We start from the raw sequence: 21,808 nt of genomic DNA on the forward strand, positions 1-21,808 counted from the left end.
TTAGACACCTCGGCCGACAGGTCAATGCAGTAATGACTTAATATGTGGTCAACGACTTTAAATAATATAAGTATAAAGAAAAAGCATTGTTATCCCTTAGGGGTGGCTGCAAGGGGTTGCTTATTAACCAATCACTATCCTTGTTGATGGATTAAACAAAAAATAACAATCATAATTTGTTGCACATGTTTACAGTCATCTTGGCGGTTGTAAATGTTTTTTTTTTCTCGATCGATACCAGTTTGAAAAACAAGCTCATATCATACATAACAAATCGGTTTACCTTCGCCAAAAATATACCAAAATATGGCTAATCAATCTTTATAAACTTTGGCCAGTATTTTCTAATAATTTGACCAATCAATTGATAAGTGCATTATGCAGATTGAATAATTAAATCATTTATCGCTTCAATATAAATTTGCTCGATGCCAATTTCAGTAGGTAAAATGACCATTCATCTCCAGAATGGCTTCATGTGTCTCTAAGTAAATCTATTTAAAAAAAAGTGTTACATAGATTGGATTTGACTAAGTGTGGTAACATCCTTGACTTCATACCACACATAAAGTGCATACAAATATATATTAGTTGAAATTCTTTGCTAGAAAATTTAACAAATCTTTTGCCGCAAATTTGTTATCATTTCACTCGATAAAGGTTCACCTACTAGGGTTTCCTGTTGGGATCCAATTATTATGTGGGAGTCAGTGACGTCATGATTACCACAACACCATGACCTCTGTTATTATGTTGGTTTAGGATTATGATTCGATAGAAAGTTTGAAGAATTCTACTTTGTATTTGTGCTTCTTAGTTAATAAGTCCTGGCTCTCACATAGACCTCTAACCTTACATTCTGAACTGGTTCCGTTTATAAACTTGATTCCTAGTTTGTCTTTTCGTCCAAAGATTTTAATATAGCGGGAAATCAGACACTTTGAGGAGGCCAAAAAGAAGTGGTATAATATTTTGAGCTCCGAATATCACCCCGATTCTTTTAGAAGACTATAGCTGTACTCTGCAGACATTATGTCATACAAGTGATAGCAAGGTGTATCATGGAACGCCAAAACCTTCGCAACATAGCGTGTTGTTCTGAAGAGGGCGTCCATGTTTCAAAATTCATTTTCAGTTGTGTAACCGGGTATGTGAATATAGTTAAACTTAAAATGTTGTTACACAGTGTTGACACATCTGCGGTAACAAATACCACTTCACTCTATATAGAAAAAAAAAACTAGCAGTTTTCTTTTTAACAATTCGACCCTAGTGAGATTTAACAGTTTCTTACGTCATCTGTTTATGATCATAGAGCCGGTTAAAAGGGTATAAAACGAGCATTTTTCCAGTCAACAGTTTTCCTTTATTCATGTTTTGTTCCAGAATTATGAATATGATCTATATAAATAAAAACTGTGACAATCAATGACAGTTATATCTGGCTTATGAGAGTAGTGTTTTTATAAATTCTTCGACAGTCTGAAGGAAATCTTATTCGGAAGACCATGAGCGATCATAAATCTCTAAGGATCATAGTCTTCGGTGACAAAGATCCTAACCCCGTGAATTGTAGTCTCATTTCATACATTTGTTAAATTATATCGTAAATTGTAAGTTATTGATGAGCGTTCGATAAATTTAAAATTACACACTGAACTAGACCGCCACACCTCCCCCCCCCCCACCCCTCCTCGCACTTTTCAATATTTCTTATGTGACGAGTTACTCGGTATATTTTGAAAATGGACCAATATTAATATATTTCAGTTAAACGGAACTTACATACAAGGCAGCTAACAATGATATGAAACACTACTACACTTATCTCCCATCAAACTGTTTTGTTATACCTTCGCATTGGTACGTACGTGAGGCCCTCTTGTGACAAGGTATATTACATCGTAGTTGATGTTTTCCATACTCAAGATTCGGCATCATTTTTAGACTGTTTTATACCCGAGTATGTACTCGTAAAAAGTCTCACCGTAAATAATTGCCTGCAGGACAATTCCATACCAAGGCATTTTACAAGAGAACGTGTCAAAATTACAATCCTTTTGTTAGCTAAATTGGAAGATATTGCGGCCTATATTAGTGTGGAATATATCTGTACGGAATTGTTGATTGGTTATTGACATAACTACAGTCATGGAAGCTGGGTCATCTGCAGCGACCTGTATTCATACATGTGCGTTTAAGATTCCTTCCTGTTGTGAAAGTAAAATGTATAATGAGGCCGGGGAAGTTGTAGGAGGGGGAGGGGGGGAGGGGATTCTTGAAGAAGAGGGGGCGGACAGAAAACAAGGGAGAGCATGAATTCAACAAATGAAATGTTATTTCATTCGCCGGCAAAGTATGTGAAATTGTAACCACAATTGTAACTTTACATTTGTGTCTTTCCGAACAATTTGAATGATAAATTGAAACGTTAACAAACGATTCTTGTCTAAGTATATGAAATGAAACAGTTGTGCAAAATTTTACTCGATGATAACATGGAAATATATTATACCGTCATATGATACTACCGTGTACGATTTCATAGATGTGCAGGTAATACATTCACTGATAAGTTTGGAATTTAGCCCCAAAGTCTGACAAAAAAAAATGGAAAACAACCATTTCAAACAAGGGTGTGATGTAAAACAGTCGCGGTTTCGCTTTAAGTGTGTGTAGGCACCCTACCCTATTAATTTAAGTTTCACGAGGACATTTCATGTAACCTCTTGTTAATCTCAGTTCAAAATCAAAATTGACTAAGGGCGGTTTACTCTGCGTGGATTCCTTCAAACACGTTCATCTGGAAATACCAAACACATGACGGAATGTCTGACGTCATGGATACGACAAATAAACATCTTTTTTTCCTATGATTTGCATATCTTAGCAGAGGGACAAAAGGATCAGGACCACCTAGAGCGGTATTAGGAGAGGGAGAGGGAGAAGAAAAGAAAAACATATCGTGGTATGTCCTTGCCAACAATCATTGCTTAATTGAAGGGAAATTAAAGAAACTTGGTTTATCGGACACAAACGCTCAAAAATAATATAAAAAAACGTTCTCGGTTCAAAGTAGTAGATTTTATTTCATTCCGGTGATGAGACTAACATTTTTTCCCCTAATTATTCTTTTTTGTGTGGAAAGTTAAAACCTGCCATCCTCTTTGATATACTCTAAGAACGAAATTACATCATATTTGCCTCCGGGAACTTTGGGCAAAGATTATTAATAATTTAAACGTTATGTTGAATCATAGGTTCAGCTATGGTGCACTACTATAGGTGTGAAATACACAAAATATTAGGTCAGTCCCTTTAGATGCAACACTAATCCCAATGAACAAAGAAAATACATATATGACTTTCAAATTATATTGACAGTAAATTACAATTTTTTTTATCAAGATATACTGTGTTGAATAGCATCCAATGGTGCTTTGTTGTTAATATTATATTAAGTTAAAAAGAGCGTGTTTTCGTCATTAGAATTTATATCACTGTGGATTAACACTTATAGGTCTTTACTCTGGTGATGACGTCATCATATCTGAAGCCTTGGTTGAGCATTCAACAATTAAAGCATATTTTAAAGTTGAATATGTTTGAGTACTTTGTAGTAAAAGACTGTAGGCCTATATACTTTGCATAATAAGGACATCTTCTGAGGGGACTGGGCTGAATGGGTATCAAAACGATTAAATATTGTTTGAGATTTGGTGGATATCGGTGTATTAAGACTCAATGTTGGGTTTACTCTTTCTTTCTTTTTAAATTATCTATTTATCACATGGATTGTTCCTGTTTCTTTCTTCGTACGCAATGGATTCTAGAAGATCAACATCGCTATTATATGAAGTTTAGATAGACACTGAGAACATGATGGTAAGATATGATCAAATATTATGAAGTGATCTTTGGATTTCTTTCTTAAATTTGGTTTCGTAGATTTAAGATTATGTGACATTTTCAATATTTTATTATTTAGTTTTTATTTCCAAACGTAACCAAACATATAAAAAACTATTTATAAAACTTTGATAGCTCCAGGAAGATTTCCGTTCCAATTTCGGTCTTCAATTTCTACCTGGCATATTCTTAATGGTTCTCAGCTACTCCTACACACCTCCTAACAAGTGTTGTCACCTCGGAGCACGATTTTGTAAAGCTTCATCCCATTCCAGTAGGATCAAATTGTTGCGTATTGTGTTACATAAACGGATATCTCACGAACTGAGATTTGAAAGAAAACAGCTATATAGTGTCGGTAAAATTGTCTGGTCTTTAATGGTCCTTAGAGACCCAGTTATAATGTTGCCATGAATTCAAGATGGTCAAAGTTATCTCGAATTTATTTTAGGGACACTGCAACTATGTATTGCAAGATAAAACTTGAAATAAATAATTAATGAATGGTAATATTTAAGGGTGAACATAATGTTTAGGCATTGAAGGAATGTTTATTAGGAATTATATCAAAATGTACCTTATAGATGTCAAAATTATTTGCAAAGATATGTAAGCTATAGTGTTCAAGAACACATAATTTCTGGTAACAGATATATTAATTAAATTAAAAAAATAATAATAATATTATTAACCTCATAAAAGAAACATATTTGTAATGGAATGTAAAGTTGCCCATGTTATATAGTAACTATATTATAATATTATTCAAATGCAATGAAAAATTGAAATATTTGATTCAGCAAATGTAAGATTGTTAAAATTATGTTAATAATATCGCAAATTCAATACAAGACCCAGTGTAATGGATAACTATTATGATTACATTAACTACATTGGAAAACTTGCATTCTCATAGCAAATGAAACTTGACATAAAGACACCACAATAGAATAAAAATATATCTGAATATCATTATTGTTCATAGTTAATAATAAAACTACATCCACGATGTTTGGCATGCTATTGAAAAGATTTGAAGGGCAATTTATTATTGATATTGCTTAAAATACATTAAAGATATCGGAAATTCAATAAATGATATCTGAATTAACTTATTACTGTAATAAAAATATTATTAACCATATTAAAGATATTAGACTGTAATGAATGATATAGCTCAGGTACATTATTGTGACTCTACTGTAACTAAATTAAAGAAAATCGAGAAAAAAAAAACAGTTTAAGTGAATGAAATAAATTGCATAACTGTATAAATGTTACTAAAACTGAACGATATTTGATTTGAATTTATTTTACCAAAATTCATAACCAAAACCAGTAAAGATGGCCTGTCAGTCAATACAATGTATTATAAAATATTAGAATTAATTATATTCATAACCATGCTGTAAAGTACTTCAATTACTTTAAAACGAAATAAAAATATAAAAAATGAATCAAGAGCTCAATCTTATTACTGCAACTGTTATATCAATACTAAATAACTTCAGAGATATTTAGAAACGATTGATCTGAAATCCACTTGTGTATAGTTTAGTATTATTGAAACTACATATGTCAGGTTTGCAAGGAATGATATATGAGTTATTAATATTACTTTCCATTAAAAGTAAGATGTATCTCGGTCACCAAAGACGACGACAACATTATACGCTATGTTTTAAAACAAACACAGCGGATCCGTGTCTAAATAACGGTTAATGACTGCATACTAACTACAGACAAAGATTAAGTTTTAAAACGATCGAGTAAAATGAGTTTTAATTTGAGTTATTTATAACATTGTTGGTCGCTACATGTGATCATGAAAACAACCACTTCCTCTTAACTGTCGCGAGTTATGACTTTCACGTAATATTTGCGACATCGAATATTCTTGCTAATTTAAGTTAAAATGAAACTTGGCAAGTTGGTTTCTACAAAAATCCGTAATTTTATATACCCCGGTGAATAACGTAATAGCGGATTGATAAAACATACGCGTGGAGGTCGATATCCCGAATCGATGTAATTTTATAACTTTCATAGCCTGGCAGTCAACGGCCTTTGGTATTTTCTCCCGCCTTAGATGATTTAGCTTGCCTAACATAGTGACATATTGCAAAACAAAGCCTTTACCGTCATAGTCCTGCTAAATATGTTTTGTTTTTCTGACTGATACCGCGTCGTGTCAAGTTTTTAACAAGTTCGAACTCAGCGCCCCTGCGGCAATAGGCCAACGCGTTTTGGTAACCACTTTCCGTATCATAGGCAGAAGTTTGTGCCATGCAAATTAAATCGACATATTACCGAGACGATGTTGTGGTTACCATGTTAATATCGGGAAAACAGCTCGTACCGACGAGCCGGGATTTCACAGCGTTATCGTAACTGGCCGGGAACCCCCGTTGAGGCTGAGGGACAAAAGGGCATACGAAGGACCGGCCTCGGGCAAAAATCAAATTAGACATTTCAAGTTTAAGTTGACAACTGCTGGTAGGAATGAATTGTTCGCATAGGACTCCCTGGGTACTACAGCTTCCATGTCGCTATCACATCACGCTCTCTACTACCAGAAAGTTTGTCACCATGCTTAGTCGGCATTCCTCGCGAAATTTGGCTATACTCATTTCAATGATTCTGGGGTCAGACGTAGCCTGCCCGATAATATTAACTGGCAGCGACATTTTTTAGTTGAAACTTCATTTTGTACACCACGTCTCCCCAAGGGGTGCTGATTTTTGTTAGGGCCTTTTCTTCTTATGTTCCAAACTGGGTTTTTTTTCGCGCGACAAGCGTTAAGTTCGTTAGTTTAGGCTCTTGTTTTTCAAACCTGTGAGGTTGTATTGGTCGCGGGTTTTTAATTCTGTTGCCGATAGTACAAGCTATAGTTTCCATCGAGGAGTGCGTCCTCTTGACATCTCGGTGTAACGGCTATGGAATGAGCGATCCTCCTTAATTATAAAACATAAAAAGGAATTGAAAAGAAACCCATCTCACCTGTGTTTGCTGGATTATTTACCGCTAACCACAGACCAAATCAATCAATGAATCAGTTCTGAAGACGTGGATTATATAATGAGAGATATGGCGATCGTTAAACCTTTGAAAGGGTATGTCCAAATTTTTCACTTATATCACCAATTTATAAAGATTAATATTTAAATATATATATAAGTGCTTATAGGTTACAGTATAGGCTATTCTTCTCTTATATCCAACTGATCGTACTTTGTTTAATTTCGCGCCCGTTTCTAGTTACACAGCCATTGTTTTATCACGTGAAATCCTTTGTCAACGCCCTTATTGTAGACTTCCGCCATATTGATTATTATCGCAGTGATTAGTGACGTCATTATGATGATGAGGGAAGGTTAAACTTTTGTCTTTTCTTTTCAACGGGATCTATATTCAAAAATATCTTCCTCGTAATTAATTTTAAAGGATATTTCCCGGGTTTTTAATCGTCATCAAAGTTTTCCTTTCCATCTTGGAATTTTACAGTAACGCGTGGTCTTGTTTTGATCGATCCGCAACTTATTGTTACGTCACAATTATGCCATATTTATAGAAAGAAGACAAGATAAGAAAACGAAGGCATTTTGAATATATATTTGTTTTCCCTGAATATTTGATTGTAATGTCAAACTTCTGTCGTTTTCAAAGAGGAACGAAAAAGGTTTTTTCAAAAAGGTACAGCAAAAGTCAATGGTTTTAGTTTTCATCACACAGACCCAAAAATGTACAGTCTGTGAAAATTACGAACTTCGCAACTGTTTACTCAAACCGTGAATACGCTAACAAAAAAAATCTTGCAAACATTTAAGAACTAGCAATGAGGTGTCTCTATCAAAACATCTTTCGAAACATTCTGATATCAACAAAACAAAGCAATAAATTTTAGATTATTATTCAGCTGTCGTGTTTATATTTCCTCCGTCTCATTACTGTAAATAATTGCGCAGTCATTGCTATCAGTTATATCTTTATCTCTAGAGAGACACGTGGTATTTATTCAATAAATTCAAGACAAATCATCGGATTGGCTAAACATTGACTGGGTCTATGTCATCGTCAGTATATGTCAAATTCTACTAATTATTCCTCAACTTTTGGGAAACAAATATGACTTAGGTGAGTGTTTTCCTGGAACTCAGTAGGGTAATATCGTTATGCGAGGGTAAGATCATGGCAGATTTGGAATCGATTTGGCATATGTTTTAATAATATGCGCACCATATGTGGCTATGACTCAGTCCTACTTATAGTTAAGTAAATGTAACGTGACATGATTGGAAAGAGTCGATGAGTATATTACAACTCAAAACGATAGTAACAGGTTTTGGATGAATGTATGTGCTGTGGCCGACCCCCCCCCCCACCCACCTCCCAGCGTCAGACGGGGGGTAGTTCAGTCGGGGGATTTTTCACAATCAGCCGGGAAAAATATAGATCACTTCTGTGGGTGTAAGCCGCCCCACCCTTTCTTAACCTCAAAACAATTATACTAGTTTTAAAGATCTTATTTATCTAATATGCCTCACAATACACCCATTGACTACCCCTCCCCCCTTCAGCAGCCACAGGACCGCACTTCTCATTTACAAACTCTTTGGTACACCTCTGGCCCTTCCATAATGGTTCGCGCCCTATACACTTAGTCGGAGAAATTTTGAATTCAAACCCCCACCGCCACCCCACCCCCCCCCTCCCCCCACCCCCTCTCCCAGCGTCATGTACACTCCGCTATAGACGTGCTGGTACACAATGTACACATATGAATACTGATAAGCTTTTGCAAAGCATTTAAGACCACATTTTAGTTTTGTTTATTGTGTTACTGCAGTGTAAAATAGCCTAGTATAAATCGATTATCGACTTGTTTTGTCCCCGAATTCGTCAAAGCTTTTCCCTGTGGATATTTCCCGGCCCTTGTATGTCCTTCAGTGGCTTGCACAGTATTTCATATGTGGAGGGGTGGAGGGGGTGGAACTGATGGCCTGAACGTTTATGGTAGGGGCAGAGTCGGATGAAGGATTTCTAAAGGAGGGAGACTGAACTGTGGTCATTGAGGTCAACTCTTAGTAAGGGAATGGGGTGGGGTTCCTCCATCAAGAAATTAAACTTTTAAACGTCATGTGGTATATTCTGAGACGTGTTCAAATTATAATTAATGTCTTTATAAGTAGCCCCCAAAACGCAAGCTTGTGATAAAAACAAAACTGATTTGTGTGAGGTTGCAAAGAAGGGGCCATAAGACCGTAGTAATGGTCCAATTCTTTCCCGGCTGATAGTAGAATACCCTGACTGAACAATTTTCCCACGACTCACGCTCGGGAGGTGGGGCTATGGACCCCCACCCCTACACCCCTGCTCTGTGAACGACACTGATGTCCTTGGTTGTAGGGAATGTTAGTAGTCTAGACCGCCCTAACTTTTCGGTACAAAGAGACCAAAGTATAGTTTGATGATATGTTTTGGTCCATTGCTCCACTGGCATACGCATCATGCAGATGTCCCCAGAGTGCATACCTCACACACTATATGATGACTGGCATGTGACCCGTCGTTTTGAGCTAGAAATAGGGGATTAGCATAGTAATTAGTTAGAAGTCGTGTGTCAGCTGTCGTGACGTAATCTTTTCATTTAACCAAAGATTTTCTAAAATAACTTCCATCAGCTTTATCCCACATTTTTTGTATACAATTTACATTTTTTGTCTTCGATACCCAAGCACGCCAACTAGTGACGAAAGCTACAAAAATGCAAAGAAAATACACTTCATTTTGGTCTCTTTGTGTACTTTGAACCTTTCAGGCGAATGATCTGTGCTATTTATATTCTAGTTATGTTATAGCACATTCTGGTGGCTGTTTCTTGTGTGTTGCACACATATCACTGGCTAGTACATAGATGGCAGGCATATATACTTGTAAGAGCACCATAGCTCGACGACCAATTCAATATTGTTTTGTTTTTTTCGTATCAAAAACCTCTCTGTAACATTTACTGGTAAATACGAAACTCGGTCGAAACTATTTTTAATCAAGTAGCTTCTGTCTTTGATAACTACATTCCATTTAGATGAATAACAATATTATAACCTCCTATATCTGTATGTCATTTAATATCGTGTCCAGGCTTAGAGGCTTTACCTTTTTCTGACCACAGTTCATGCCTTTTTGCCAAAATCAATAACTTCATCAGATTTGATTCCTCGGAATTCATACTGTTAAAAGACTAAGAAAGGGAATTGAAACTTATCTCAGCATATGTTAACAAGGACAGCTACAGGTGGTCTGTTTAAAAAGAAGTAAACAGTTGGATTTTTCGTTCGTAATCTTTGCAGGGAATTTCACGAAAAGGTACGATATGTTTGGATCCACGGACCTTTGTCCAAGTTAAAGGATACTGGATAGATGATTGCCAAGTTATAGCTTGAAAAATCGTCAATCATAGACTTCTTAACAGATTAATATTTCAACTTAATTTATAACTATTGACTCTACAATAATCAGTCATCAAATAGTTTCAATAAGATAAAGCCGTCGAGATGACTCAGGGCGCCCTCTTTAAAGTCATCATTTGACTCAAGTATATTTAAAAATGAGAATATGTTATTCTTTATCCCATATCTTCCCGTGCGCCTAAATGATCCCATACCCGGGACTATTATCTCCCAACTCCCCACCCTCCCCCGTCACCCCACCCCCTATCCCATCCCTCTAGTTAGCCCTACGTCTGGCGTCTACCTCAAATCATTGAAGTTAGAGACGTTTCAAAAGTAAATATTACTTTTAATTTGGTAACATTCTGTCCTTGACACTATGATACACTTTGATACGCATATTTGTTTTCATTTTCCGTATAATATCTTGTTTGTAGGACCCAGCAGATCTAAGCAAATCAACAATCCCTAATTTTTTTTTTTAATTCCTTAACCGCATTTGATAGACAGGTCGGATGCATGCAACTAAATTCCATACCCCCTGCCTTGTCACTCAATTCACTCAGACAAAATCCCCCAAACAACATTCCATATGATGCGAGAAGATTGATATATTTGTGTCAGAAAATTGCGGATGAGGTTGGCTGATCCTGCTTACCGTCAAAATTCATCTTAACACAACCAATTTAACTCTTACCAGGTTTTGGTCTTTCCTGGCATACCAGCAACAACAAAAAATAACAATTTGATTGGGTGAGTAAATGAGGCATAAAGGGTTGGGTAAACAAGGTTAGGGGGTGATATTAAGAAAGGGGTTACATTGGATTAATGAAGCATATCCCAGTATTCAAACCCTTTTGCTTGGTGACCCTAGTTTCTCAACGACCCTAAAATTTCGGCTACCCCTCCCTTTTGAGAATTCTTTATATGACTAAAGGTACTTAGTTGCGAAAGAGCGTTATATTTTGCAACTTTCGAAACAATTGATTTTCAAAATTTACCCTCTTTTATTCTGCCACAAATATCTACAAGTTTTTTCACCGAAGGTTTTTGCCGGCCCTCTAAAATATTTTGTTGACCCTTAACCGTCGCGAGCCCAGTTTGAATACCAAATGAATTAGGTCATACAAAGGGTCAGCGTTTAAATGTTATTCCTTTATCGACGAAGTACTTGTCGTATACTGCGAATGGTACAGTGTTGAGGGGGTCATAAAATGTAGGGCAGGAGGAAGCATCTCCCTGGGGGTAGGGGGGGGCGGGACCGAACGTCATCAAGTGGAAAGGTGTCGTTGTGTTTTATTAACTATGGATAATTATTGTTCCATTCACCCTCAACCGCAGCAATGACGGCTCTATAGTGTGACGTCATTGTGTTTTCAGGACAGAGTATAGATGGGTGGAAGTGAGAAAATGGGAAATAGGCAGAGTTGTATCGAATCACCATATGTTAAAGGTCGAATCGATTCATCACCAGTAACGTGTCTGACTTGAGTCTCTGCACTATATATGCAAATTAACTTTCGGAATCTATATAATAACTTGCGACTCGTCTTAACATTAGCAGGAGGGACAATAAACATATTAAGATGATTAGTTATATATGAAACTTTTTATTTATCTTTAGTCTTATGTCTCTGTACCCCCCACCACACACCCACACCCCCAACACACACCCCTTCACCGTCTAGTATTTATGAATCTTCTTTACATATACGTATAAATCTGTACAAGGTCACGTTAGCAGCTTTATGTGACGTCAATGTGCGGTTTGCTGTTTACACCAAGCATAAAGTAATAATATTAATTCCATGCCGTATTCCTGAGAACAAGTTATTTGCTAATTTTAAAGTATTATATGCACATCTGCTCTGAAAGCAAAAACAGAAAACAAATCCGAGCTTATAAGACCAACCTATACTGCATGACTGAGCACTTAATTTAGGCTGATAAATCTGATAGGCTGAAATTGCTCGCTATCTTCGACTGCGATCTTTACAATACCTTCCGGCAAACTGATTACATAGATTGTATCTGATAGAGTTACTGAGAAAACCGTGGAAGTGTTTCAAAGTGTTCGCTGGTGGTGAGACGTGTAGGAACTCAGAGTTATCGTAACAACAGGAGCATTATAGGACTTTGTTCTTAAGAAATATTTAAAAAACAAAACGGCATTTGGTTGACGTTGTCATTTGATTACAGTAAAATGTATGAGTAGTGCGGATACAGGGGCTTTGGTGTGAAACCCCCTCCCCTTTCCCAACCCCACCCCACCCCCTCCCCTTTCCTAACCCCACCCATACCAAAACAAAGTTAAAATTAGCATAACCTTGCATCTAGACTTATAATTATAGACCTAATTAATAGCCTAAATATGATTCAGAATACACAATCCATGTTTAAAATTCTAAATTTGTTCTGGGGTGGGGTGCATTGAAATGAGGTTTTATTACACCATAATTATTTGGACCCCCTCCCCCCCCAAGAAAACCAGAAGTACCCCTTCCTCTCCCTTCCCTCACCTCCACCCTCCCTCCCCAGTGCAAGCAATAATTGAGTAGTAGACAAAACAATTCGCAGTTCTAGTCAATGTTGATGAAGTGCTTTTGTAAGCTTTATCTAAAACCAACTAAAGAAGGCATCGCCTTTAAATTAAAAGTGAAATTAATTATGAAAATCTTATTATATCTATAAATGAGCTTTTGGAGTAATGGCAATTAAGTCAATCTGCGCTCCTGTTGTATTTAATTATTTTTATCGCGAACTCCTGCTAAATTCCCATGACGATGATAGTTTAAAATTACAATTTGTGTATATATTGCAGTGGAGGAAATGAGCTCATTTTATTATCCTTTATACAAACCAGAACAAGAGACCAGGACAAGGTCTGACATAACTATGCTATATTTAACGATTTTAAGTTTGGTTTGGTTTGTTTTATGTTACTATAACTTTGTGAAATATTTAGCGAAAATACCAACGAATTCCAAAAGTAGGCTACTATGTCGGGTGGTCTTTCTTGCATTCTTTCAATCTGCCGTCTTGTTTGTTTATAAGATATCGACCAATCAAAATATTGCATTAATTGACACGTCCAAGAGCTTGACCATTGCTATGACATGTTTAATAGGCTCTTTGGAGATTAAAATAATATCATAGCCATGTTTTTCTTCCAGCGTGTTTTGAAAACGGGTTATGTTACACACTGCCTAAACACAAAAAGCCACGGGTCACGGTGTACTTTTAACATGTACGCTGATTAAAACGGCAAGGTTATAGGAAACAGGATAAGCCAGGTGGACCTTTGATAAATGCTACACGCTGCACATCCGATTCTACTTTGAAATTAGTAAAAATATTCGTTTTATTTCATTTCATTATATTTATTATATATAGTAAAATGTTACTCCGACTAAAATATTAAAACACGCTTTGCTGTTGAAGGCTATAGTTGTATCTGTTATGAAAATGTGAAACAGGTGAGACTATATGTTGAGAATTATAGAAAAGCAACATATCCTCAAGAACATACAAAAACAATTGATGTGACATTATTAATTAGCCACAGAATGCATCAATCTTAAACTCCTTTTCCATCATATTGCTATGAAAGCAATTGGTATCCCACTATGACAACAGTTTGACCAACATCTGATTAATATAAAGAGAACGGTCGATGATTTTGCATAGCTAAAGTAATGAATAACGGGCTTATGAGGATATCAGCAGTGACGTCATTTACTCACATGTTGAATACTTGTGACGTCACCTGAACTCATTACACTGATGTACCTGTCTTAAGAATACTATATAATGCCTGCATATAATATTTGACTTTGAAGATTTGGTAATTTTCTTCAAGATTCCATTCTTTTGACGACTTATCACATTTTGGTTTTTAATCCTATCTTGTTGATGTTTCAAATAGATAACGGTGTGGAAGACAAATTTGTTATATTTCAAATTCATATTTTTATTTTTTTATTATGAAGGCGTATTATATTGAAAAGAAATATTTAAAGCATTTTATTAATGGACTTTTATGGACAAATTTACCGTGAACATGAAATGTATAACAGGCGCGTATTCAGGATTTTCTAACCCGGGGGGCGCGAATTACTATCTAAGCGGAGCGCCACCATCGGTTGGCGCGGAGCGTACAAGAAAATTTCTGGTTTTGATACCCCCCAGATCACTGGAAATGGCACTTCTCTGGCTTGAAAATGAGCAACCAGATGTACACTTTTGCCTGAGAACCAAGTATTTCCCAAAAGTTTTTTCCATCCATAACCTTTTTGAAGATTGTCACCAGTCACACATCATGTTCGACCTGATTGCATGTCCTATGGATCATTGCTTTTGTAGGTTATTCTACGTCACGGCCCACAATATCCGAAAGCCCCACTTTTCAAGGTTTTAAGCCCATTACTTGTTGAGAATTTGAAAATTCACTTTTCTCGTGAATAAAATCACTTGAAAACATCCCCATAATGTTGCACAAAATTCAATCTATAGACAACCAATATAGAAAAACCTCCTTGAACCCCTAACAGACAGGCCAAAATTGAACGAGTAGAGGAAAGTATGATGAAAAATGTTGGTGAGGAAATTTTGGAAAATTCCGACACAGTTAATTTCTTGGTGTAGAAATATTGCAACCTCTTATAATGGCTTTTACAAAACTTGGTTGAAGGAACAGAAAAATAGGAGATATTTCCGATATGAGGTATATCGAAACCGAACACTTCACTCATAGGCGTAGGTCCCGTAGGAGGCGGGGGCTGCAGTCCCCCCCCCCCCAATTGTTTTCCCATTTTTTTTGGGCACCTACTGAAAGAAAAATAAATAGCAATGAATAGCTTAAAATGATCTCCTTGGTAATTGAAATAAAGTTGTAAGCTTGGCCGACATTACCTTTGTAAAAGAGAGTTTTGACATAAATGGATCTGTATGGTTTTTCTCCTGATCTACATAAGACATTTGGTTGTTTACATTAGCATCCGGCGGTATACTGTGCAACTTTGACGGACCGTGCGGTACACGATGCCATACAATGTAATGAGCGAACTTGCCTATATGATATTGGCATCGACATGTTGAATGCGCGCTTTGCGCGCGAAAAATTTTGGCTTTTTTTTCGGGCAAGTCATTACAGCCCCCAAATCCAATCTGGCTCCTACGCCTTTGACTACACACATTGACAGTTTTTGAGGCTGTACATCGTGGAACATGCATTTCAATGCTCATTGATATGATGTTATATCTGCTCTTTGCTTTACAAATTCGAACAGGCGTGTAGCGAGTAATTGCCAAAGGAGGGCGAAGCCTGTAGGCAAACTATCTAAGCGAAGCGCCACCATGGGTTGGCGCGAAGCGTACAAGAAAAATTTTGGCCGAAAATGCCTCCCAGATCGCTGGAAATGACACTTCCCAGGCCTTGTTAGTTGCATCTAAGCATTGTCTATTTTGAAATTACTAGCGATGTCATAAAGAAAATTTGCTCGGGGGGGGCGGTCGCCCCCTTCCCGAAATGCGTTATGTTCCCCGACGACTCGGTCGAGTTCAAGTACATTAGTGAGAGAGGAAAAACGGAAACGTCAAAAATGAAGTTGTCGGGGTAAGGGGCAGGGTGAGGCGCACACCCCCTCCGTAATCCTTGATCTGTCACTGGCTACCCTGTGTATATAATAGGGATCTTTCTCTTCCCGAGGTCTTGGCTATCTTCTACTCCCTCCTTTTCTCCTTTTTCTCTCTTTTTTCTTTTTCTTTTCCCTTCCTTCCTCTCCTCCTTTTCTTTTTCCCCCCTTTTCCCTTTTTTCTTCTCTTTTTTTTCTCTCCTCTTTTCCTTACCCGGGGGGCGTGCGCCCCCAACGCCCCCCCCTGGATACGCACCTGTATAAGTCAACATTATTTCATGCAGGGATATGTTAGATCCTTGTAACTAACGAATCTATACGAATGTAAACAATGTCTGGAGACACCCACCGCAGTATTCACCGTTCAGTCTACTTCTATATAAGACTTCTACCAGGGTTACCGGGTGTGGTTCATGTCTAGTTTCTCTGCGTGAGCACATTTCTGACATAACGCTGCAAATTGGAGGTTAGAACACCTCAAAGTTAGCCTCAAGAATGCTGAGCTGTCTCCTAGGAAGCTAACTTTGATGTTTGTTCACTTTCAGGCCTACTGTGGATATCACTGAACAATTTGACGCGACATTATGACACTCTGGGCACGCCTAGTGTTATGAGACCCAGGGAATGTCGTGTTAGGTTGGACGGGGCTACACACAGAGAGGTCACGATAGTATATGGTATTTAGGCTGACCGTAGACTTCAGAGACCATTGTGAAAGTTAATAGGGTTCAGTTGGATTGCGTTAGGTTACAGACATGGCTATATACGTAAATTACGTTAAAGAATGTGGTCTAGCCCGCGGTGATCCATCAAGGTGCAGTTACATGCTTGGCTTCATCGGTAAACGGTCTTTGACTTTTGTATTTCGATTTAATAAATGGTATGTAACTCGCGACATATTGTTTGACGGCGGGTGCATCTAACGTAAAATGTAGTCACTGTGTTAAAGGTGGCATGTTGTCTGAGACTAAACATGCAGGTATATTTAAATATTTTTACGCATCAAAAACCATCACGTTTCTACACACGTGAAGACATCCTGTTTATAAATGTCTTAAGTTTTCATTTTCTTCAGCATTGGAGGCTTACTTACATACATGCATATATATATATATATATATATATATATATATATATATATATATATATATATATATATATATTTAAATATATATATATATATACATACATATATATATATATTATATATATATTATATATATATATATATATATATATATATATATATATATATATATATATATATATATATATATATATATATATATATATATATATAAATGAAAATCGTAATGAGTTGGAAAATCAAGAACAGTGAAAAAACTTTCAGCCTCCACCGGGATTCGAACCACGGGCCTATATATATATATACTTGTTGGTCGTTTACATTCTTAACTGAGAAATATTTCACAGAATATTTCACATACTTTCACGTGAGTTCAGAGTTCACGAGGAAATCTTTTCTAAATGATAACTATTTCCACGAATAGCCAAAGGCTAAATTCTAAAGTGTCTGTAAAATTTCAAAGGTTATCTGAAATCATTTATAAGCCAACCTCATCGCAGGTGAATTGGAACGTGGCTTGACCTATTTCATAACACATATATTTAATATTTAAGAATGAAGAAAATTTAACATTTGAACAAGGATGATAAAAATGATCAAATAATTTTGCCAATGACCTCATTACAAGATTAAGATCAGCTTTTCTCTTGTCATATTGTTGTATTCGTTTGCAGGGCGTACTAATTATGATCCATGCCATTAACATTGTTTAACCTGTGCAACAATCGGATCGAGATATGCATTTTATAGGGAAAGGCACCCTAGATAAGAATCTGGGCACGAAAACTAAAATATCTTGATCCAAGCTCTCAACCCTACTCGTACCCTTACATCGAGATTGTAACCGTATCATGATGCGGGGAGATATGAAGTACGTTAATCTTGTAAAGGTCCAGATATACTATCATTGAGAACTAAAATATATTGATCCGAGCTCTCAACCCTGCTCGTACCCTTACATCGAGATTGTAACCATGTGACCATGATGCGGGGAGATATGAAATACTCTGATCTTGTAAAGAGGACCCTCTTCGCATTCCAAAAAACCCGGAGGATGAAATTTAAGCTTAATCAACGTGATGAGGCAACATGCCTGTATGTATGTACACAGTAACGTATAACCAGTGTGCCTCTACAGGCCCGCTGTGCCAACTTGACATTGGCATTTTATGGTGCTTAAAACAGTGTAACATCTCCACGCTGTTTGGTAGAATTCGGATAGACAAGTTATCGGAAACCAGTAATAAGACCGTAATTTCTGCATGACCGTCAGAATTATTGGAGGAGTTATCCTACCGAGGGCCAAAGCGACCCTCTCCAGGGGTCAAAGGGGTATCTAGTATAGGCTAAAAAAGACCCAACAAAATAATCTCGCCTACTGTCTCTTACAGTTGAGGTCAATTTTGCTTGTGAAAGAAATTTCGGAATCAGGAGGAGCACTAAATCAATTAAAAGAAGAAATTTTAAGCATTGAAAATAAATGTAAGATACCAGAGTTTTAACATCAGACGTAGAGTTCGAGAATAAATAGGTTAGGTACATTACTGTCGTCATTTCATAAAGGGGATAAAAACCACTGTTAAACAAATTGCTTATCTACTGCAAAAAAACAACAAAAACCTGTGCAGGTAAATATGTAAAAGTAAAACATGTAAATATGTTAATGGGGGCCTGACGTTTCGATCCTAACAGGATCTTCTTCAGAGGCAAACTGAAAATAGAAAGGACACATCACTAAAGAGACAAATGGATAGACGGATGAACGGACAACTAAACTGGACAATTGATGGAACAAACGTAGCAACTTAGCAACTTAAACTCATGTAGACAATGATTTCACCGGAAGGCATGACTGGCTAGGATGGTGTGGGGGTGGGGTTGGGGGAGCGTGGAGGGGAGTGATGCTCTCTAAACATGCATACGAAACGATTGCTTTCATAATGTAAACACAATCCCTTTCACCAGAAAGACAAAAAAGGAAACGATGTAATTAATATTAACATTCACAGGTATTGCACTAATGAGCCGACTTTATCATGAATTTAGCTTCGAGAATCGTTTCAGAGATTTAACAGACTCTAAATGTGAATATCCTGGAATAACTTGAATAGCTCATGAAACAAACACACACACATAACAAGACTAAGATGCTGCCTACAAAGTTATCCTTTAATAAAAGTATGTGTAAAAGTAAGTTTCGATCTTATCAGAATCTTCTTCAAAGGCTAAATGACAAGTAACAGTAACAGAAGGGACAAAAACACGCACAGAAAACAGACAGGTTAATGAGCATGGTGAACACAAAAGTAAACAGATGATAAAACCTAACCCTTTCCACTAACAAAATTATAACTGTCACATGAATGATTGGATCCATACGTGGACAAATGAAAAGTTTTATTGATTCTATGCAGAAACCTTCACCCCAACCTGAACTTCTTTCCAATTATCCTGATACTGTGTCAGCAACACATCAAGAATTCCCTTCCTTAAGGCATGTCCGATTCCACGAGATATGACAACTAAGTGTTTACTCACAGCAAAATATTTCAAACCTTTCTTCTTGTTTGTATGTACAATGACCATATATACCCAACAGGGATTTTTCGAGGTTGAATTTTGACAATTAAAAAAAAAATTATTAAATGAGCCAATCGCAAGAACCCATTGGCTTTAGGTGGAATTTAAAATATGGTAAATATGAGTTTTTCGTTTTTTTCCCTCGAAATTATCGCGGACATAACGTGTGTCCACGTAAGAATAAATATAGTGCATATTGTATGAATATTTGGAAACTGTGAAAATTAATCTCTGTGGAACTGGAGTGTAGTGGGGAGGGGGCGGGGGGCGTTGGCTCAGTGATGTGGCTTTCACCAATATGGTATATCCCACAGCTTGTTGCTGGAATCGTTTCTCGAAGGCCTTCTGTTCATATTTTATCAGTGAAATAAACAGAGTTGTAACCGTGATATATATTAAGTTAAGGTTACATAATACTGACAAATACCATCTCTGTCAAAGAAGGTCCACCCTTGTCCACCCATCAAAGTTCTCATGCAACGGGTTCTTACCAAAAAAAAACTTCACGTACATGGACAAACATTATCTTCAAAGACACAGGACTGCCATGGGTACCAGGATAGCTCCTTCCTTTGCTTGCCTGTTGATGTCTAGCTAGAACGGATGCTCAGTCGCAGCTCCCTGCCGTCCTATTATATGGTGGCGCTACATTGATGACATCTTCTTTACTTGGACCAGTGATGAAGATAGCCTACTCACCTTCATTAATCACATCAATTCTTTCCACAGCACCATTAAATTCGCCTCTGATTGCTCTCACCAACAGGTTGTCGTTCTCGATGTGACTGTTCCCAAGGAACACGGTTCTCTCTCTACAGACTTATACACCAAGCCCACAGACACACACCAGTATCTCCATTCTACAAGCTGCCATCCCCGTCACTGCAAGTCTGGAATTGCCTACAGTCAAGCACGTCGTCTTCGTTGCATTTGCTCTAACAATTCCTCTTTCATTCGTCATGCAGATGTTTTAGAAAATCACCTTATTGCCAGGGGCCATAGTGCCCGAAGGGTGCGTGAAGCCATTTAGAGAGTCCGCTCCCTATCCAGGTCATCCACATTGGTAGTGAAGGTCAAAAAGGGAAGAGACTGCGACGACAAGCTCCCTCTAGTTGTTACTTTCCACCTTAATCTTCCTCTTCTTCAGTAAATCATCAATAACAACCAAAACATTCTCCTCACTATAGACTCCAACGAGCCGTCCCTGAAAACCCACCATCGCCTACAGACGTCCACGCAACCTACGAGACCTTCTTGTGCGTGTTGTTGTTCCATCTCTAACTTCTTACCCTACACCCATTCAGCATGGTACTTTCAAATGTAATCGTACTTCGAGATGCATCGTCTGCAGCCACCACATTGTTGAAACCAATTCCATCACCAGCCAAAGCATCCAACTCACACACAAGACTAAGGGTCACATCACTTGCACAACCTCTAATTTCATATATCTGCACTCCTGTAGAGTTTGCGGCATCCATTATGTTGGTGAAACGAAAAACACCCTCAAGAAGCGATTCTATGGTCACAGATCAACAGTCAACACCGTGAAGACTGAGACCCCAGTTGAAGAACACTTTAACCTTCCCAACAATACCATTAACGACATGTCCCTACAGGGGATTGAATCCTTAGGTAGCCGTCCTCACCTAGTACGAATCAGCAGAGAGAGGCTGTGGATGCAACGCCTTCACACCATTCAACCTCATGGGTTCAACATTGAAGAAGGACATGACTAACTTTTCTACTGCCCCCTACCCCTTCATCTCCTAACTCTCTTTTCTCCACACTTTCCTGACTTTGTCATTTTACAGTATATTCCCTACACCCTTTCTTAATCCTCTCTTTTTCACTCTATAGTTTATCTGTTCGTTTACGTGTTCGATGTTTTACACGCTTAAATAGAATTTCCCATGTAAGCCAATTTAATTTAATGTCAAAACAGAAAACCATATTGTTTCGGTACTACATCGATGTTTTACTTCATTCTTATGATTTTATCAACCTGACCAAAAACACATCTGCATCGTATTATGTAACTTAGACAAGGTTTCGGTTAGTTTCTCCAGAAGCTAACCGAAACTCCAAAAACTAACCGATAAAGAATGACATTAACAATGTTAGACTTTGGTGGAAGGAAAGTGGAAAAA

The 21,808-nt window shown here is 37.3% G+C and overlaps 1 protein-coding gene across 1 annotated transcript in view; it reads left to right on the plus strand.

The window, feature by feature from the left end:
- The first annotated feature begins 6,431 nt into the window (after nt 1–6,431).
- The window catches only part of LOC139973233 (uncharacterized), a 73,967-nt gene continuing 58,590 nt past the window's right edge, over nt 6,432–21,808 (plus strand). Inside the window, exon 1 of the mRNA XM_071979769.1 lies at nt 6,432–7,022. Within this exon, the coding sequence (XP_071835870.1) occupies nt 6,988–7,022 (35 nt within the window). The 5' untranslated portion in view covers nt 6,432–6,987. The remainder of the gene's footprint in view (nt 7,023–21,808) is intronic.

Source organism: Apostichopus japonicus, chromosome 9 (assembly GCF_037975245.1).
Source record: "Apostichopus japonicus isolate 1M-3 chromosome 9, ASM3797524v1, whole genome shotgun sequence".
Lineage (NCBI taxonomy): Eukaryota > Metazoa > Echinodermata > Holothuroidea > Aspidochirotida > Stichopodidae > Apostichopus > Apostichopus japonicus.